Genomic DNA, 18,329 nt, shown 5'->3' with positions numbered 1-18,329 from the left:
AATGAGCTTTAAGACCGGAATAGTTCTTCCTATATTTTTTTTATGAGAGTACGTCAACAATAATATAAAAATGTTTTGTGAAGTCAACTTGAGGTCATTTTCTGGGACAAAATCTAGTATAACATGCACGGTAGTTTATTGTTGAACTGACACTGTATTGGACATAATCCAATGAAATATGTTACATAGCCCTACCCCTGACAATGTATTGATATATCTAGACTCACTAAACAGCATGTGTGTAAAGCACATGAGACTAAATAGCACATGCAACACATTGGGTGGATTAGCCTAAATTTAAACTACTAACAAAAACTTACAATAGCATTCTCTACTTAGACCTGACCTGAGAGAAAACCTGCAGCGAAGAATAGCCTATCCGTGCTCATCCAATACAACTGGCTGCAGCTGCTCTTGTTGCCAATAAGGATGTGGAAGGTTAAGGTTCAGATGTCAGGGGTTAAGGGTCAGAACCCTGGGCACAGTGGGGTGAAGACTCTAAGGAGTGGATACCACCTCAGTGGCTATAGTATATAGACAGCAACATACAACAATGGTTCAAAGAGCCTGCTGCATTTGTCTCTGAGGGCAAATGATTGTAGGTGATTTATGTGCTCTGTTCTAGTTTTTAGAATAGACTTGGGCCACATCAGAAGGCCAGGGTTGTCTGGTTGTTAACCACAGTGGTTGTGGTGTAACCTCTCTCTGCTCTATTCTGGAGTCTGTGTGTGTGTGTGTGTGTGTGTGTGTGTGTGTGTGTGTGTGTGTGTGTGTGTGTGTGTGTGTGTGTGTGTGTGTGTGTGTGTGTGTGTGTGTGTGTGTGTGTGTGTGTGTGTGTGTGTGTTAATTATAAGACACATATACACTCTCTCTCTATCTCTCTTTTCTTTTTGTTTAGTTATATGAGGTGTTTCTGTTTAAACCCAAAATCTTCAATCAATGCTTCTGCCTACCGTTTTCAACCAGTAGGACAAAATTACAGTGTAAGAATGTCTGAGAACAGTAAAACAGAACAGTTAGAATGGTGTGTGTAATTACATGACCAAATGTATGTGGACACCTGCTCATCGAACTTCTCATTCCAAAATCATGGGCATTAACATGGAGTCGGTCCCCCCTTTGTTGCTGTAATAACCTCCACTCTTCTGGGAAGGCTTTCTACTAGATGTTGGACCATTTCTGCAGGGAATTGCTTTCATTCAGCCACAAGAGCATTAGTGAGGTCGGGCACTGATGTTAGGCGGTTAGACCTGGCTCGCAGTCGGCATTCCAATTCATCCCAAAGATGTTCGATGGGGTTGAGATCAGGGCTCTGTGCAGGCCAGCCAAGTTCTTCCACACTGATCTCGAAAAACCATTTCTGTATGGACCTCGCTTTGTGCACGGGGGCGTTATCATGCAGAAACAGGAAAGGGGCTTCCCCAAACCTTTGCTACAAAGTTAGAAACACAGAATCGTCTAGAATGTCATTGAATGCTTTAGCATTAAGATTTCCCTTCACTGAAACTAAGGGGCCTAACCGGAACCATGACAACCAGCCCCAGACCTCCTCCACCAAACTTTACAGTTGGCACTATGCATTGGGGCAGGTAGCGTTTTCTTGGCATCCGCCAAACCCAGATTAGTCTGTCAGACTGCCAGATGGTGAAGCGTGATTCATCACTCCAGAGAACGCGTTTTCCACTGCTCCAGAGTCCAATGGCGGCGAGCTTTACACCACTCCAGCCGATGTTTTACATTGTGCATGGTGATCTTAGGCTTGTGTGCGGCTGCTCGGCCATGGAAACCCATTGGATGAAGCTCCCGACGTACAGTTTGTAGTGGAATTATTAGAAGCTGCTGACATTGCTTCCAGGGGCAGTTTGGAACGATTTTTATGAGCTACGCGCTTCAGCACTCGGCGGTCCCATTCTGTGAGCTTGTGTGGTCTACCACTTCGCGGATGAGCTGTTGTTGCTCCTAGACGTTTCCACTTCACAATAACAACACTCACAGTTGACCGGGGTAGCTCTAGCGCGGGCAGAAATGCTATGTTGAAAGTCACTGAGCTCTTCAATAAGGCCATTCTATTGTCAAGGTTTGTCTTTGGAGATTGCATGGCTGTATGCCCAATTTTATACACCTGTCAGCAACGGGTTTGGCGAATCCACGAATTTGAAGGGGTGTCCACATACTTTTGTATGTATAGTGTATGTGTGAGAACACCTCGATAAAGATTTTTTTTTAAATTGATGCATTGCTCTCCATTGGAAGGTCTTTACAGGTGCATGACTGTAATGTAGGGCCAGGATGTTGGTCCTGACCCTGTTATCAGACAAGATGTTGGTCCTGACTATGTTATCAGACAGGATGTTGGTCCTGACCCAGTTATCAGACAGGATGTTTGTCCTGACCATATTATCAGACAGGATGTTGGTCCTGACCCTGTTATCAGACAGGATGTTGGTCCTGACCCTGTTATCAGACAGGATGTTTGTCCTGACCATATTATCAGACAGGATGTTGGTCCTGACCCTGTTATCAGACAGGATGTTGGTCCTGACCCTGGTATCAGACAGGATGTTGGTCCTGACCATGTTATCAGACAGGATGTTGGTCCTGACCCTGTTATCAGACAGGATGTTGGTCCTGACCCTGTTATCAGACAGGATGTTGGTCCTGACCATGTTATCAGACAGGATGTTGGTCCTGACCATGTTATCCGACAGGATGTTGGTCCTGACCCTGTTATCAGACAGGATGTTGGTCCTGACCCTGTTATCAGACAGGATGTTGGTCCTGACCCTGTTATCAGACAGGATGTTGGTCCTGACCCTGTTATCAGACAGGATGTTGGTCCTGACCATGTTATCAGACAGGATGTTGGTCCTGACCCTGTTATCAGACAGGATGTTGGTCCTGACCCTGTTATCAGACAGGATGTTGGTCCTGACCATGTTATCAGACAGGATGTTGGTCCTGACCATGTTATCAGACAGGATGTTGGTCCTGACCCTGTTATCAGACAGGATGTTGGTCCTGACCCTGTTATCAGACAGGATGTTGGTCCTGACCATGTTATCAGACAGGATGTTGGTCCTGACCCTGTTATCAGACAGGATGTTGGTCCTGACCCTGTTATCAGACAGGATGTTGGTCCTGACCCTGTTATCAGACAGGATGTTGGTCCGACCCTGTTATCAGACAGGATGTTGGTCCTGACCCTGTTATCAGACAAGATGTTTGTCCTGACCATGTTATCAGACAGGATGTTGGTCCTGACCCTGTTATCAGACAGGATGTTGGTCCTGACCCTGTTATCAGACAGGATGTTGGTCCTGACCCTGTTATCAGACAAGATGATTGTCCTGACCATGTTATAAGGCCAGGGGAAACTGGTGAAAGTTTTAGCTCCTAACTTGGGCCCTGACATTTTACTGGTCAGGTCATGTGTTCAGGAAAACCTCCTGACCCCATTCACTATCATCCAATGAGTTTATTGATCATCTTGGTTTAAGATCAGCTTTAAAAAAAATATACTTTCTGTTTCTTTTCTCCTTTATGAGACACAGGCAAGTTGTTTTGCATCATGTTGTTGTTTGTTTTAATATAATCTTTATTTAGTTTGTATATATAAAGATCTATTATTTCAATCAATAATTAATACAATTCATGACTTTATAATATATTTTAAATACACATTGTATAATAGAAGGCAGACATTTATAACATAAATATTTACGTGTTGGTCGTTAGTGATTATCACTTCAACGTGTCATCCATTTAAAATATAAGATGGTAGACCAAAACCGACTGTAATGATTACCCCTGATGAAGTTTAGCTTGTATGTTAATTACCTCTCTATTTAATGATACTTATTTAGGGCTGTTTTTCTCTATTTTCTTTTCTCTTTTTTGAGTTCCCTCTTCCTGTGGGGAAGAGATAGGACGTTTCTTATCACTATTTGACAGACGGCTTCCTTTCGATAGAGCTGGAAGTGTCTGGGAGCAGAGGAGGGTAGCCGTCAGGGAGGTGGGAGGCAGCATAAGTACTGCTAAGGTTTGGTGGCTCGTCATGATGAGCCTCCGTTTGAGTGGACCAGTCTGCTCCAGGACCTGTGTCATAAGGTAGGGGAGAGTCTTGGGATGGCTCCTCACTGAAGGACTTAAAGCTGTCATCGTTCTCCTCAGCACTCTTGCTCTCTGGTCTGTAGTCGGACAGACTGTCAGACTGGCTGCAAGACTGGCTGCAAGACTGGCTGCAGGACTGGCTGCAGGGCTGGCTGTAGGGCTGGCTGTAGGACTGGCTGTGTGACTGGCTGTATGACTGGCTGTAGGGCTGGCTGTAGGGCTGGTTGTAGGACTGGTTGTAGGGCTGGTTGTAGGGCTGGCTGTAGGGCTGGCTGTAGGGCTGGCTGTAGGACTGGCTGTAGGGCTGGCTGTAGGGCTGGCTGTAGGGCTGGCTGTAGGACTGGCTGTAGGGCTGGCTGTAGGAATGGCTGTAGGGCTGGCTGTAGGACTGGTTGTAGGGCTGGCTGTAGGGCTGGCTGTAGGGCTGGCTGTAGGACTGGCTGTAGGGCTGGCTGTAGGGCTGGCTGTAGGGCTGGCTGTAGGACTGGCTGTAGGGCTGGCTGTAGGGCTGGCTGTAGGGCTGGCTGTAGGACTGGCTGTAGGGCTGGCTGTAGGGCTGGCTGTAGGACTGGTTGTAGGACTGGCTGTAGGACTGGCTGTAGGGCTGGCTGTAGGGCTGGCTGTAGGACTGGCTGTAGGACTGGCTGTAGGGCTGGCTGTAGGACTGGCTGTAGGGCTGGCTGTAGGGCTGGCTGTAGCGCTGGCTGTAGCGCTGGCTGTAGGACTGGCTGTAGGGCTGGCTGTAGGGCTGGCTGTAGGACTGGCTGTAGGACTGGCTGTAGGAATGGCTGTATGACTGGCTGTAGGACTGGCTGTAGGACTGGTTGTAGGACTGGCTGTAGGACTGGCTGTAGGGCTGGCTGTAGGACTGGCTGTAGGGCTGGCTGTAGGACTGGCTGTAGGGCTGGCTGTAGGACTGGCTGTAGGGCTGGCTGTAGAGCTGGCTGTAGGACTGGCTGTAGGACTGGTTGTAGGACTGGCTGTAGGACTGGCTGTAGGACTGGCTGTAGGACTGGCTGTAGGGCTGGTTGTAGGGCTGGCTGTAGAGCTGGCTGTAGGACTGGCTGTAGGACTGGCTGTAGGACTGGCTGTAGGGCTGGCTGTAGGACTGGTTGTAGGACTGGTTGTAGGGCTGGCTGTAGCGCTGGCTGTAGGACTGGCTGTAGGACTGGTTGTAGGGCTGGCTGTAGGGCTGGCTGTAGGACTGGTTGTAGGGCTGGCTGTAGGGCTGGCTGTAGGGCTGGTTGTAGGGCTGGCTGTAGGGCTGGCTGTAGGACTGGTTGTAGGGCTGGCTGTAGGACTGGCTGTAGGACTGGCTGTAGGACTGGTTGTAGGACTGGCTGTAGGGCTGGCTGTAGGGCTGGCTGTAGGACTGGTTGTAGGACTGGCTGTAGGACTGGCTGTAGGACTGGCTGTAGGCCTGGCTGTAGGACTGGCTGTAGGACTGGCTGTAGGGCTGGCTGTAGGGCTGGCTGTAGGGCTGGCTGTAGGACTGGCTGTAGGACTGGCTGTAGGGCTGGCTGTAGGGCTGGCTGTAGGACTGCTCCCTAGTCCTCCTCTTCCTCACCACTCTATGCTCCCTAGTCCTCCTCCGTCACCTCTCCCTCCTCCCTAGTCCTCCTCTTCTGCACCTCTCTCTACTCCCTAGTCCTCATCTTCCTCACCTCTCTATGCTCCCTAGTCCTCCTCTTCCTCACCTCTCTATGCTCCCTTGTCCTCCTCTTCTGCACCTCTCTATGCTCCCTTGTCCTCCTCTTCCTCACCTCTCTATGCTCCCTAGTCCTCCTCTTCCTCACCTCTCTATGCTCCCTAGTCCTCCTCTTCCTCACCTCTCTCTGCTACCTAGTCCTCCTCTTCCTCACCTCTCTGTGCTCCCTTGTCCTCCTCTTCCTCACCTCTCTGTGTTCCCTAGTCCTCCTCTTCCTCACCTCTCTTTGCTGCTCATCTTGTTTGGGGACTAGCTGTGGGATCTGGGGCTCTTCTTGCTCATCTGCTGGCTGTGTTGGTTGTTGCGCTTCAGGTTCTGCTCCCCTTCCACCATTTTTGCTCTGTTGCTGTGGGCTTGTAGACAGCTGAAGTAGGTGTGCCCATGACCATTGCAGAGTGTGCACTTGCTTTCAAACGTGTACTCTTCGGACTGCACCGAACTCACCACATCTCCACCACTTGACAGTTTTGAAAACCTTCACCTGGTGGTCTGTGGCGTTACAGACAATTCTTTACCTGGTTGTCCGTGGTGTTACAGACAGTCCTTCACCTGGTTGTCCGTGGTGTCACAGACGATTCTTCACCTGGTTGTCCGTGGTGTCACAGACAGTCCTTCACCTGGTGATCTGTGAGGTTACAGACAGTCCTTCACCTGGTGATCTGTGAGGTTACAGACAGTCCTTCACCTGGTTGTCCGTGGTGTTACAGACAGTCCTTCACCTGGTTGTCCGTGGTGTCACAGACAGTCCTTCACCTGGTTGTCCGTGGTGTCACAGACAGTCCTTCACCTGGTGATCTGTGAGGTTACAGACAGTCCTTCACCTGGTGATCTGTGAGGTTACAGACAGTCCTTCACCTGGTGATCTGTGAGGTTACAGACAGTCCTTCACCTGGTGATCTGTGAGGTTACAGACAGTCCTTCACCTGGTTGTCCGTGGTGTTACAGACAGTCCTTCACCTGGTGATCTGTGAGGTTACAGACAGTCCTTCACCTGGTGATCTGTGAGGTTACAGACAGTCCTTCACCTGGTGATCTGTGAGGTTACAGACATAGCAGTGGGCGGTCTGGCCTTGGTTGAAGACGCCGCTGTTTGGTCCCAGCATGATGTTGTTGGGGATCTGTACAGCTTCACCATCGCTTCTTCTCTTGCTCCGGACTTTGTACCTCCTTAGGCCTTTCCATATCCTATTGTTGTCTACTGGTTTCATGGCACGCTGAAGGAGAGTGCAGACGTGTTGCAGACACTGCTCTATGTCATGGTCAGAGACTCTTAGTGACTGGAACATGACCGTTATAGTCTTCTCATCCACATTGAATGGGGATTGGGAGCCATGATTGGGAGCCATGATGGAAAGTTTTCTCAGTTGGAAACCACTCAGTTGGATACCACGTCTGGGCACGGTGTTCATTACTTGAGTTCAAGTGAATCAGTCATTGACCATCCCTTTGAGGTCATTATTGAAATGCATAAGATAGGATTATTGACCCTTCTGCAGGTCTTCACTGTCCTTTTACACTGTGTCTCCATTCTCCTGATGAGTGGCAGAAGCAAACCAGACAACAGAAGAAAATAAAATCTCCTTCCAGCTGACGTGATGGTCAGTCATCAAATCATAGAAGCCCATCTTCATTATTAGTGACAAAATAATGTAATTTGAGACGTTAACAATTCTTCCATTAACCTTCATTTGAGTGGATGAAGAAAAATAAACGGGTCCAAAGTATAATTTTTTTTTTTATATTTGATAGCATGAAATATGTCATGTTTGACTAGCCCACCATCAGTCCACCTCCTCTTCTCCCACCATCTCCTGGAGCAACACCTTCCTGTGAGATTCCTAAGGCAGTCTGTGTGTGTGTCGCACCCCAGCCTCTGGTTCCTCTCCTCTTCACGTCCAGGTTCCCAGGCCCGGGGCTCCTCCCCTCTTTCCTCCCACCACTCCCACACAGTTCACAGCTTACTCCCTACAACTCCTCACAGGTCCTTGATCTCAGGTCCCATTCCCAGCATAGGTCCCCTCCCTTCAGGTCCATGCTTCAGATGACCCAACCTCCCAGGTATATAGAGACGACCCAACCTCCCAGGCTTATAGAGACGACACAACCTCCCAGGCTAATAGAGACGACCCAACCTCCCAGGTATATAGAGACGACCCAACCTCCCAGGCTTATAGAGACGACACAACCTCCCAGGTATATAGAGACGACCCAACCTCCCAGGTTTATAGAGACAACCCAAACTCCCAGGCTTATAGAGACGACCCAACCTTCCAGGTCTTATAGAGACGACCCAACCTCCCAGGTGTTATAGAGACGACCCAACCTCCCAGGCTTATAGAGACGACCCAACCTCCCAGGCTTATAGAGACGACCCAACCTCCCAGGCTTTATAGAGACGACCCAACCTCCCAGGCTTATAGAGACGACCCAACCTCCCAGGTATATAGAGACGACCCAACCTCCCAGGTATATAGAGATGACCCAACCTCCCAGGCTTTATAGAGACGACCCATCCTCCCAGGCTTTATAGAGACGACCCAACCTCCCAGGCTTATAGAGACGACCCAACCTCCCAGGCTTATAGAGACGACCCAACCTCCCAGGCTTTATAGAGATGACCCAACCTCCCAGGCTTATAGAGACGACCCAACCTCCCAGGTTTATAGAGATGACCCAACCTCCCAGGCTTATAGAGACGACCCAACCTCCCAGGTGTTATAGAGACGACCCAGCCTCCCAGGCTTATAGAGATGACCCAGCCTCCCAGGCTTATAGAGACAACCCAGCCTCCCAGGTGTTATTGAGGACACCCAGCCTCCCAGGCTTATAGAGACGACCCAACCTCCCAGGTATATAGAGACGACCCAACCTCCCAGGCTTATAGAGACGACCCAACCTCCCAGGTGTTATAGAGACGACCCAACCTCCCAGGTGTTATAGAGGCGACCCAGCCTCCCAGGCTTATAGAGGCGACCCAGCCTCCCAGGTGTTAAAGAGGACACCCAGCCTCCCAGGAGTTATTGAGGACACCCAGCCTCCCAGGTGTTATTGAGGACACCCAGCCTCCCAGGTGTTATGGAGGACACCCAGCCTCCCAGGTGTTATGGAGGACACCCAGCCTCCCAGGTGTTATGGAGGACACCCAGCCTCCCAGGTGTTATGGAGGACACCCAGCCTCCCAGGTGTTATTGAGGCCACCCAGTCTTCCAGGAGTTATTGAGGCCACCCAGCCTCCCAGGTGTTATTGAGGCCACCCAGCCTCCCAGGTGTTATGGAGGACACCCAGTCTTCCAGGTGTTATTGAGGCCACCCAGTCTTCCAGGCGTTATAGAGGCCACCCAGCCTCCCAGGTGTTACAGAGGAAACTTATTTTTCCAGGTGTTATAGTGGCCACCCACTCTCCCAGTTGTTATAGAATAAAATTTAAATTAAATTAAAAATTAAATGTATCTCAAATTTTGTGCACAAATGAGTTGCCATCCCTTTTACTGAGCATTTCTCCTTTGCCAAGATAATCCACCCACCTGACAGGTGTGGCATATCAAGAAGCTGATTAAACAACATGATCATTACACAGGTGCACCTTGTGCTGGGGATAATAAAAGGCCACTCTAAAACGTGCATTTCTGTCACACAAAACAATGCCTCAGGGAGTGTGCAATTGGCATGATGAATGCAGGAATGTCCACCAGAGCTGTTTACAGAAAATGTACAGTAGTTTTCATTTCTCTTCCATAAGCTGCCTGCAACATCCGTTTTAGAGAATTTGGTAGTACGTCCATCCGGCCTCACAACCGCAGACAGTGTGTATGGCGTTGTGTGGGCGAGCGGTTTGCTGCTGTTGACATTGTGAACAGTGTGCCCCATGGTGGCAGTGGGGTTATGGTACGGGCAGGCATGAGCTACATACAATGAACATAATTGCTTTTTATCGATTGCAAGTTGAATGCACAGAGATACCGTGATGAGATCCAGAGGCCCATTGTAGTGCCATTTATCCACCGCCATCACCTCATGTTTCAGCATGATAACGCAAGGCCCCATGTCGCAAGGATCTGTACACAATTCCAGGAAACTGAAAATGTCTCAGTTCTTCAATGGCCTGCATACTCACCAGACATGTCACCCATTGAGCATGTTTGGGATGCTCTGGATCAACGTGTACAAAAGTGTATTCCAGTTCCTGCCAATATAAAGCAACTTCAGACAGCCATTGAAGAGAAGTAGGACAATATTCCACAATCAACAGCCTGATCAACTCTATATGTATGAGCTGTATAGCGCTGCATGAGGCAAAATGTGGGCACACCAGATACCGAATGGTTTTCTGATTCATGCCCCTACCTTTTTTTTATGGGTATTTGTGACCAACAGATGCATATCTGTATTCCCAGTCATGTGAAATCCATAGATTAGGGCCTAATTAATTCAAATTGACTGATTTCCTTATATGAACTGTAACTCAGTAAAATCTTAATGGTTGCGCTTCTATTTTTGTTCAATATAAGTCACAAGCTACTAATGACATTAAGTTGAATTGATTAATTGATTAAACTAATAAATATAAAGTAATCTATTCCACACATGCCAAATGTTCCACTGTGGTGTCACGTTCTTGAAAATGATCGGACCAAGGCGCAGTGTGAGTATAGTTCCACATGTTTATTTAAGTAAAACTAACCAAACAACAAAACTTAATGACCGTGCAGACGTAGTGCCCAAACACACTAACAATCAATCAATATCCCACAAAACACAGGTGGGGAAATAGCTACCTAAATATGATCCCCAATCAGAGGCAACGATAAACAGCTGCCTCTAATTGGGAACCATATTATCACCAACATAGAAATAGGCATACTAGATCACCCCCTAGTCACGCCCTGACCTACTACACCATGGAGAACCAAGGGCTCTCTATGGTCAGGGTGTGACAAGGGGCGGATTAACCATCTGGCAATTCTGGCAAATGCCAGATGGGTTGGATAATTTTTCTAGTTGGGTGCGCTTGTCAAATTTGACACCATTTTTTTTTTAAATAAAAATACATCAAATGAAAATGGTGTCTGCCCTGCTCATGTGCTTTTGCCCTCACTGGGGCCTGCTGCTGTGATGAGCAAGCCACTCTCCTCTACCCCCATGGCCTCAATAAAAAAAACATGTTCTGATCATATAAAATTTCAAAATGCAATTGCAGGAAAAACACAGCTTTGGAAGCTTCGTCCTTGTAACGGTTGTCGTATATACTGGACCAAGGCGCAGCGGGTTGAGTGCTCATTTTATCTTTTATTGAACACTTAACGAACAAAACAAGAAAACATACGAACGAACAGTATTGCAGGCTAACACAGCAGTGCAAAAACAACTTCCCACAAGGGACATGTGAAAACAGGGCTACCTAAGTATGACTCCCAATCAGCAACAACGATGTACAGCTGTTCCTGATTGAGAGCCATAGCAGGCCAACACAAAGAAATACACAACATAGACAGATCATAGAAATACAAAACATAGAACATAACCAAAAACCCCAGAATGCTCTAAACAAACACCCCTCTACATTAACACATATCCCAACAAACCCAGAACCACATAAAACAAACACCCCCCTGCCACGTCCTGACCATACTATAGTAACAAATAACCCCTTTACTGGTCAGGACGTGACAGTCCTCTTGTCCCTGCCAAAGAAAGGAGGGTCTCAGCTTTCCGTAGGTATAATTTTCAACTCTCAATATTCAGCTCAATAGCAACTATTTTACAACTAAGATATTTTATATAGCTTTGAGATATGGAGGGGCACATGTGCACCTGCCATAAGCATATAGGTCTCATGGGTAGTTGACTACAAGTGCAACGTTTATTTTAGTACATTACATTTACTGTTGGATGAATACATGGCTATTATATTTAGAGTCAGCGATCTAGTTAATGTGTTTTGAGTTTCCACTTCCTCGGGTGTTGAACCCCTAATTAATTGGCGGTTTGCACGGTGATGAGGGCTAGTGTGGATGACATGCCAGGGCCGAATTCTTGTCCCACTCCTCCGCTGATTATGAGTGGTCAGATTTATAAAAACGGGAAAGGATCTGAGGCATTTATGTTGCTTAGTGCATTCTGTGTAATTGCACTAGGCTCTCACTGAAGACAAGTCTGTATAGCGCCTGGTATAGGAGAATGGTGAGAGGGGGAAGGTAGCCCAGACAAGTTGGAGAGAAGAAAAAAAGTTTCACTTTTTGGGTAACCCTTTTCAGTAGCACATGGAAGAAGGAGGGGACTGAGCCGTGTGGAAGAATAGAACTTCAGGACAGACAGAAATGGGTGGGAAACGGGGTTCAGATTTCAGCTTGACAGGGGGTAAGGGGCCGGACTGATATTTGGGAATATACAAAGATTCATTGAAGGCAACGGACACATAAAACTGCAGTACCTGATCTGACGCGGGTCGGTACTAGATTTCTGGAGGGGTCTGGAATCCCCATTGGGTTTTTTTTTTTTGTTTTGAAGGTGGTTGAATATATGGTTCGGCTCTGTAACTGGGAACACACAGAACAACAACAAAAAGAGAGAAGTCCAATTCCTTTCGTCCTTTCTTTTTCTTCTCCCCTAAAAGGCCCTGCATGTCTAACATTTAGACATGTTTAGCTTTGTGGATTCGAGGACTGTACTGCTACTTGTAGCAACCCAAGTCATTCTATTAGCCGTTGTCAAATGTCAGGACGAAGACCGTAAGTGGCCGTTTTTTTATTCTTCAAAAAAATATTTATTAAGAAAAAAAGTTTATGAAAATATTTGAAATGCTAAATTAACTGAAACAAAAGATCAAATTCTACTTTTGAGAACTTTTATACTGTGGGAGTGGGTGGGGGGGGGAGTTTTGCATATTACTGGCAATAAGTCACATAGATTTGGGATACACTGTGAATATGATATGTATTTTATATTTAATTGTTGGTCATCATTTTTTCTGCTTGAGCGATTGTATTCACCGTTACACAAAGGATATGAGCGATTATTCCCATTCCACAAAGCCAGGGAAAGGTGCGTGGATAGATAAGGGTAAGGTGTCTTGAGAGCCTAATTGCTTATATTCAAATTGCACTTTCGATTGCAAAGCTGTGAATGTCACAAGTTATAACCAATTTACAACTATCATAGATCAATGGAATTCCAATGATGTGCGTAAAAGTGATGGACTTGATTTTGAGTTGCTGACTGTTTTCATATTGTTGATCCAAGTGCAGTAAGGTCATTTGATATAGCCAATGAAGGATGTGCTGTTGAAGATTCTCGGAAATTCTACTATATGCCATATAGATCGGAGAACTCTGATAAGGTAGAGCATTCCGCAGCTCTCCGCAAGCTATCCGAGCTACCCGGTTGTCCTCCACCCGCCCTCCTCTCACAAGTTGCGCTGCCGCTGGGCTGAACACCTGCGGGTACTTTTGCAAACATTCCGAGAGCGCTTTGACAGAGCTCAACTTCGTTCATTTTGAGACAGACTGTAGGGACCAAAACCAAACGACGAGATCAAGCTAAGGTGGTCAGCCTCAAAGGCCTTTGTGTGAAAAGAGTTAACATTCCTTTCCTGTCAGAGGCAATTCCAGGCGTGTTGGAGTCGGAAAGGTGGAACGGTGGAACATAACGAAGATCTATTTATGTGCCGAAACCTGGGAATTATTATATGAATAGCTTAATAACCCGCCTTACCATATCATAACCCGCCACACATGGCCCTAATATTCTGATATCCCGATTCTATGCCACTTAAATCTCTCCCTATGCCCATTGGCCACATTTTAAGAAGCGATATTGAGACTTGGCGTGTCAATCAATTCAATTCGATTATATGGAACAAAAAATGAATAGATCATTTATTTTAAATAATGTATCCTATTTACAGGGAAAGTTTAGGAGACTAGGATAGGTAGCCGCTATAGAGACACGGGTGGACGGAAGCCAGGAGTAAAGTTCCATCCATATGATTTGAGTGCTTCCATCTGGTTCCTAGATTTACCCAGCCCCAGTCACTGACAGTCAGGGGAGAGGGAGAAATAAATATCACCTGGCATGAGGACTAATGGAAAACATATTATAAAAGAGACGGGGTTATTATTGTAATTCTACTAAGGCACATTATTTTATGCATAAGAGCTCAGTGGAGACATAGTAAGGCTCCACAATAAATAGTAGAGTAGCAAAGACAATGAGAGGGGCTAGGGTTGGGGTTTAAAATACAGAAACATTGCAGAGGAAAAAGAAAAATGTGCTGGCCTCCCAAATAAAACACATGAAAATGCAGACAGTCTCAGGTTACCCTTTCGGAGTGGGCTGGGCCCCCTGGAATATAATGCAAGTCGTTCTTCTCCTGAGACAGAGAGAAATATTTCTGACTGGGATGTGCTAAGAAGTCCTAAAGTGGCCAAAGTGGCTAGAGGCCGCAAGACTAGCAGGCTCAAAGGGGAGCAGTAGCTCCAAGTACGTAGCTGGCATCAAGTCACTGCAAGGTGGAGGAGGTCAATCCACTACTTTTACCTCTCTGGTTATGCCATGGAAGGATAGGCCTACGTGGAGAGGGCCGAGCTGAGTGAGAAGGTATTCAATCTGTGTGTCCAAAAATGGCACTCTATTCCCTATTTAGTGAACTGCTTTTGACTAGAGCCCATTCACTCTTAGAGAAAACAAGTGCTATGCTATTTAGCTGTCCCAATAAGAGAACCCTTTGGTTGCATGTAGAACCCTTTTTGGGTTCCATGTAGAACCCTCTGTAGAAAGAGGGTTCTACATGGAACACAAAAGGCTTTTCTCCAACAAGGGTTCTCCTATGGGCACAGTCGAAGAACGCTTTAGGAAGCCTTTTTCTAAGAGTGTAGGGAATAGGGAGCCTTAAATAGGGAATAGGGAGCCATTTGAGACACAATCTATATCACCATACCATGGAAGGCTTGTGGCTAGAGGTTGAAGCTGAGGGAAAATAAAGGTATTCAATACTCCGCCAGCAAGTTACAACAAATTCAGCTGGGAACCATAGTTAATGGTTCATCCGTCTCTCCCACACACCTGTCTTCACTTTAATATGTTCCATCCTCCATTTTGTTTCTAGAGGAAAGAGTAGGCCGTAGCCAACTCAGGAAGACTGCAGCACAGATTAGGCCTATCCTTGTGTTTGCAATAAAGAACCAAAATCCCACTTTCTGACCACCACTTGTCCTATCCATCAGATGAGATAGAATAGAACAGAAACAGAATCGAACAGAAAATATTTTTCAACAGAAATAGTTCATGTTGCTTAGTCAGTGCTTCAATAGGTCTTACATTGGTGCCCAAGTGACTAAGGAGATATGTTAATTTAACCCAAGTGACCAAGGAGATATGTTAATTTAACCCAAGTGACTGATGGGATATGTTAATTGACCCCATCTGACTGAGAAGATATGTTAATTTAACCCAAGTGACTGAGGAGATATGTTAATTTAACCCAAGTGACTGAGGATATATGTTAATTTAACCCACGTGACTGAGGAGATATGTTAATTCACCCCACCTGGCTGAGGAGATATGTTAATTTAACCCAAGTGACTGAGGAGATATGTTAATTCACCCCACCTGGCTGAGGAGATATGTTAATTTAACCCACGTGACTGAGGAGATATGTTAATTCACCCCACCTGGCTGAGGAGATATGTTAATTTAACCCAAGTGACTGAGGAGATATGTTAATTCACCCCACCTGACTGAGGATATATGTTAATTTAACCCAAGTGACTGAGGAGATATGTTAATTCATCCCACCTGACTGAGGAGATATGTTAATTTAACCCAAGTGGCTGAGGAGATATGTTAATTCACCCCACCTGACTGAGGAGATATGTTAATTCACCCCACCTGACTGAGGAGATATGTTAATTCACCCCACCTGACTGAGGAGATATGTTAATTCATCCCACCTGACTGAGGAGATATGTTAATTTAACCCAAGTGGCTGAGGAGATATGTTAATTCACCCCACCTGACTGAGGAGATATGTTAATTCACCCCACCTGACTGAGGAGATATGTTAATTCACCCCACCTGACTGAGGAGATATGTTAATTCACCCCACCAAGTATACTCCCAAAGGTATCTGTATAAAAGCTGTCCATTTTCCATTCTATGACGTTTCATGGCTTCCAGATGGGGGTTAAAAGGGCCCCGTGTTTGTACAAGGCAGTAGCTCTGTCCCTTTAAGAAAGGACCTCATTCATGGCCTACAGAGGTTTGTTGGTTACCTAGACGTGACCAGGCCCCAGGCCTCTAAATCTAGCTACTGTACTTACTCTGACTTCCTTCCACGTTCCGCTCATTCCAAGTTCCACTCTTTCCAAGTTCCACTTGACGCCTAATGGAATGGCCTGATTGACCTCGAGCTGCCAACGTTAACTTCCGTCTCTTTTCAGCCGCGAGGTTCGATGGTTCCAGTCTTGGCGTTGACTTAGTGGTGCAGTTTGATAGAATGATAACTTCTGGTATGAGATATTGATCCCTTGGATGGCCAGATGATTATTATTAATTTTTTTTGTTAAATGGTCAAGCACCTTGTTTGAACACTGCGTGTAGCCTAGTCTATGTGAAAATGGTGTCACTTGTTTGCTTCAGGTGAGAAAGTTATTTCTGCCTTTGGCAAAAGACAACAAACCCAGCTTTTAGACAAGGGAATTGGACATGTGCAGTAGGCCTGTGTTTGGGCATCTGAGTCTATGTAGGCTACCGTTTTGTTATATTTGCTTTAAAAGGATTCTCTATTTTGAAGGGAGAAGTTCAGGCTTGCGACATGGTCCACTGATCAAAAATGATGGAGACATTTCTCAGGATGCTCTGGAAGAAAAAAAAAATCCAAACAGCCTGTTTTGTGAGATGGTGCTGACGCCTAGTGGTTGATTATGAACCTGCAGGTGATTGGTGCTGATCTCACAGTGTATATGTGTGTTTCTAAATCAACCTGCAGGTGATTGGTGCTGATCTCACAGTGTATCTGTGTGTTTCTAAATGAACCTGCAGGTGATTGGTGCTGATCTCACAGTGTATATGTGTGTTTCTAAATCAACCTGCAGGTGATTGGTGCTGATCTCACAGTGTATCTGTGTGTTTCTAAATGAACCTGCAGGTGATTGGTGCTGATCTCACAGTGTATCTGTGTGTTTCTAAATGAACCTGCAGGTGATGAAGTTTACCTGGAACATGGTGGTTCTATAAACAAACAAAGGTGTCAATAGTTTGGGATAATGGGTTGTCTTTGTTGTGGGTCTGGCTCAGTCTGGTATTTCCAAATCAATCTTTTTTTTTCTGGACTTTTGTTGTTTACAGCAAAATGTATTGTAGCCTAATGACTAGCCACTAACTGACATTTTATCCATAGGTAATTGATTGATTGCTTGATTGCTTGATTGATTGATTGATTAGTGATGCATTATTGTCTCTCTTCCCTCCCACCACACACACACCTGCTCTGGCCTCTTATGTTGTGTTGTGCTGCACACCTGTCTGGTCACACACTCACAACCACACACACACACACACACACACACACACACACACACACACACACACACACACACACACACACACACACACACACTCACTCACTCACTCACTCACAGAGGACCCAGGCAGCTGTATGCAGGACGGACAGAGCTATAGTGACAAGGACGTATGGAAACCAGAGCCGTGTCGTATTTGTGTGTGCGACACGGGAACTGTCCTGTGTGATGAAATAATCTGCGAGGAGATTAAAGACTGCCCCAAACCCGAGATCCCATTCGGAGAGTGTTGCCCCATCTGCGTGCGGGACGGGGAAGCTCCCCCAAGTGGTCGTAATTTATTTATTTATTTATCACACATAAATAAATTACTGTCTGTCTGTGGAATTCATATTGTTACTTTTGGGAGAATAACAGCATAAGGAATAAGCAATATCATCAGAAGATGGCTATTGCCTTAGGCCTATACCATTACCAATACCTGTGGCTTTGGCCCTATATAATACTGGCCCTATATAATGCTGGCCCTATATAATGCTGGCCCTATATAATGCTGGCCCTATATAATGCTGGCCCTATATAATGCTGGCCCTATATAATGCTGGCCCTATATAATGTTGGCCCTATATAATGCTGGCCCTATATAATGCTGGCCCTATATAATGCTGGCCCTATATAATGCTGGCCCTATATAATGCTGGCCCTATATAATGCTGGCCCTATATAATGCTGGCCCTATATAATGCTGGCCCTATATAATGCTGGCCCTATATAATGCTGGCCCTATATAATGCTGGCCCTATATAATGCTGGCCCTATATAATGCTGGCCCTATATAATGCTGGCCCTATATAATGCTGGCCCTATATAATGCTGGCCCTATATAATGCTGGCCCTATATAATGCTGGCCCTATATAATGCTGGCCCTATATAATGCTCGCCCTATATAACGTTGGCCCTATATAACACTGGCCCTATATAACGCTGGCCCTAT

General features: G+C 46.1%; 2 protein-coding genes across 3 annotated transcripts in view; one reads left to right on the top strand and one right to left on the bottom strand.

Annotated features, from left to right (window-relative positions):
* Positions 1–3,940: 3,940 nt before the first annotated feature.
* On the bottom strand, positions 3,941–7,164 carry LOC123725662 (mucin-5AC-like). The gene is made up of 3 exons (XM_045692147.1): positions 6,830–7,164; positions 4,552–5,668; positions 3,941–4,462 (listed from the first exon to the last, which is right to left on the bottom strand). The coding sequence occupies exons 1-3, from the start codon at positions 7,162–7,164 to the stop codon at positions 3,941–3,943; spliced, it is 1,974 nt and encodes a 657-aa protein (XP_045548103.1).
* Positions 7,165–12,231: 5,067 nt separating this feature from the next.
* The window catches only part of col2a1b (collagen, type II, alpha 1b), an 86,493-nt gene continuing 80,395 nt past the window's right edge, over positions 12,232–18,329 (top strand). Inside the window, exons 1-2 of one of the 2 annotated variants that reach the window (XM_045691949.1) lie at positions 12,232–12,546; positions 17,455–17,664. In XM_045691949.1, coding sequence (XP_045547905.1) covers positions 12,456–12,546; positions 17,455–17,664 — 301 coding nt within the window. In that variant the 5' untranslated portion in view covers positions 12,232–12,455. The remainder of the gene's footprint in view (positions 12,547–17,454; positions 17,665–18,329) is intronic. The other variant, XM_045691950.1, reaches the window with a different exon arrangement.

This window comes from Salmo salar, chromosome ssa12 (assembly GCF_905237065.1).
Source record: "Salmo salar chromosome ssa12, Ssal_v3.1, whole genome shotgun sequence".
NCBI lineage: Eukaryota > Metazoa > Chordata > Actinopteri > Salmoniformes > Salmonidae > Salmo > Salmo salar.
The sequence above is the reverse complement of the archived record's forward strand: the minus strand, read 5'-3'. Positions and strand labels throughout refer to the sequence as shown.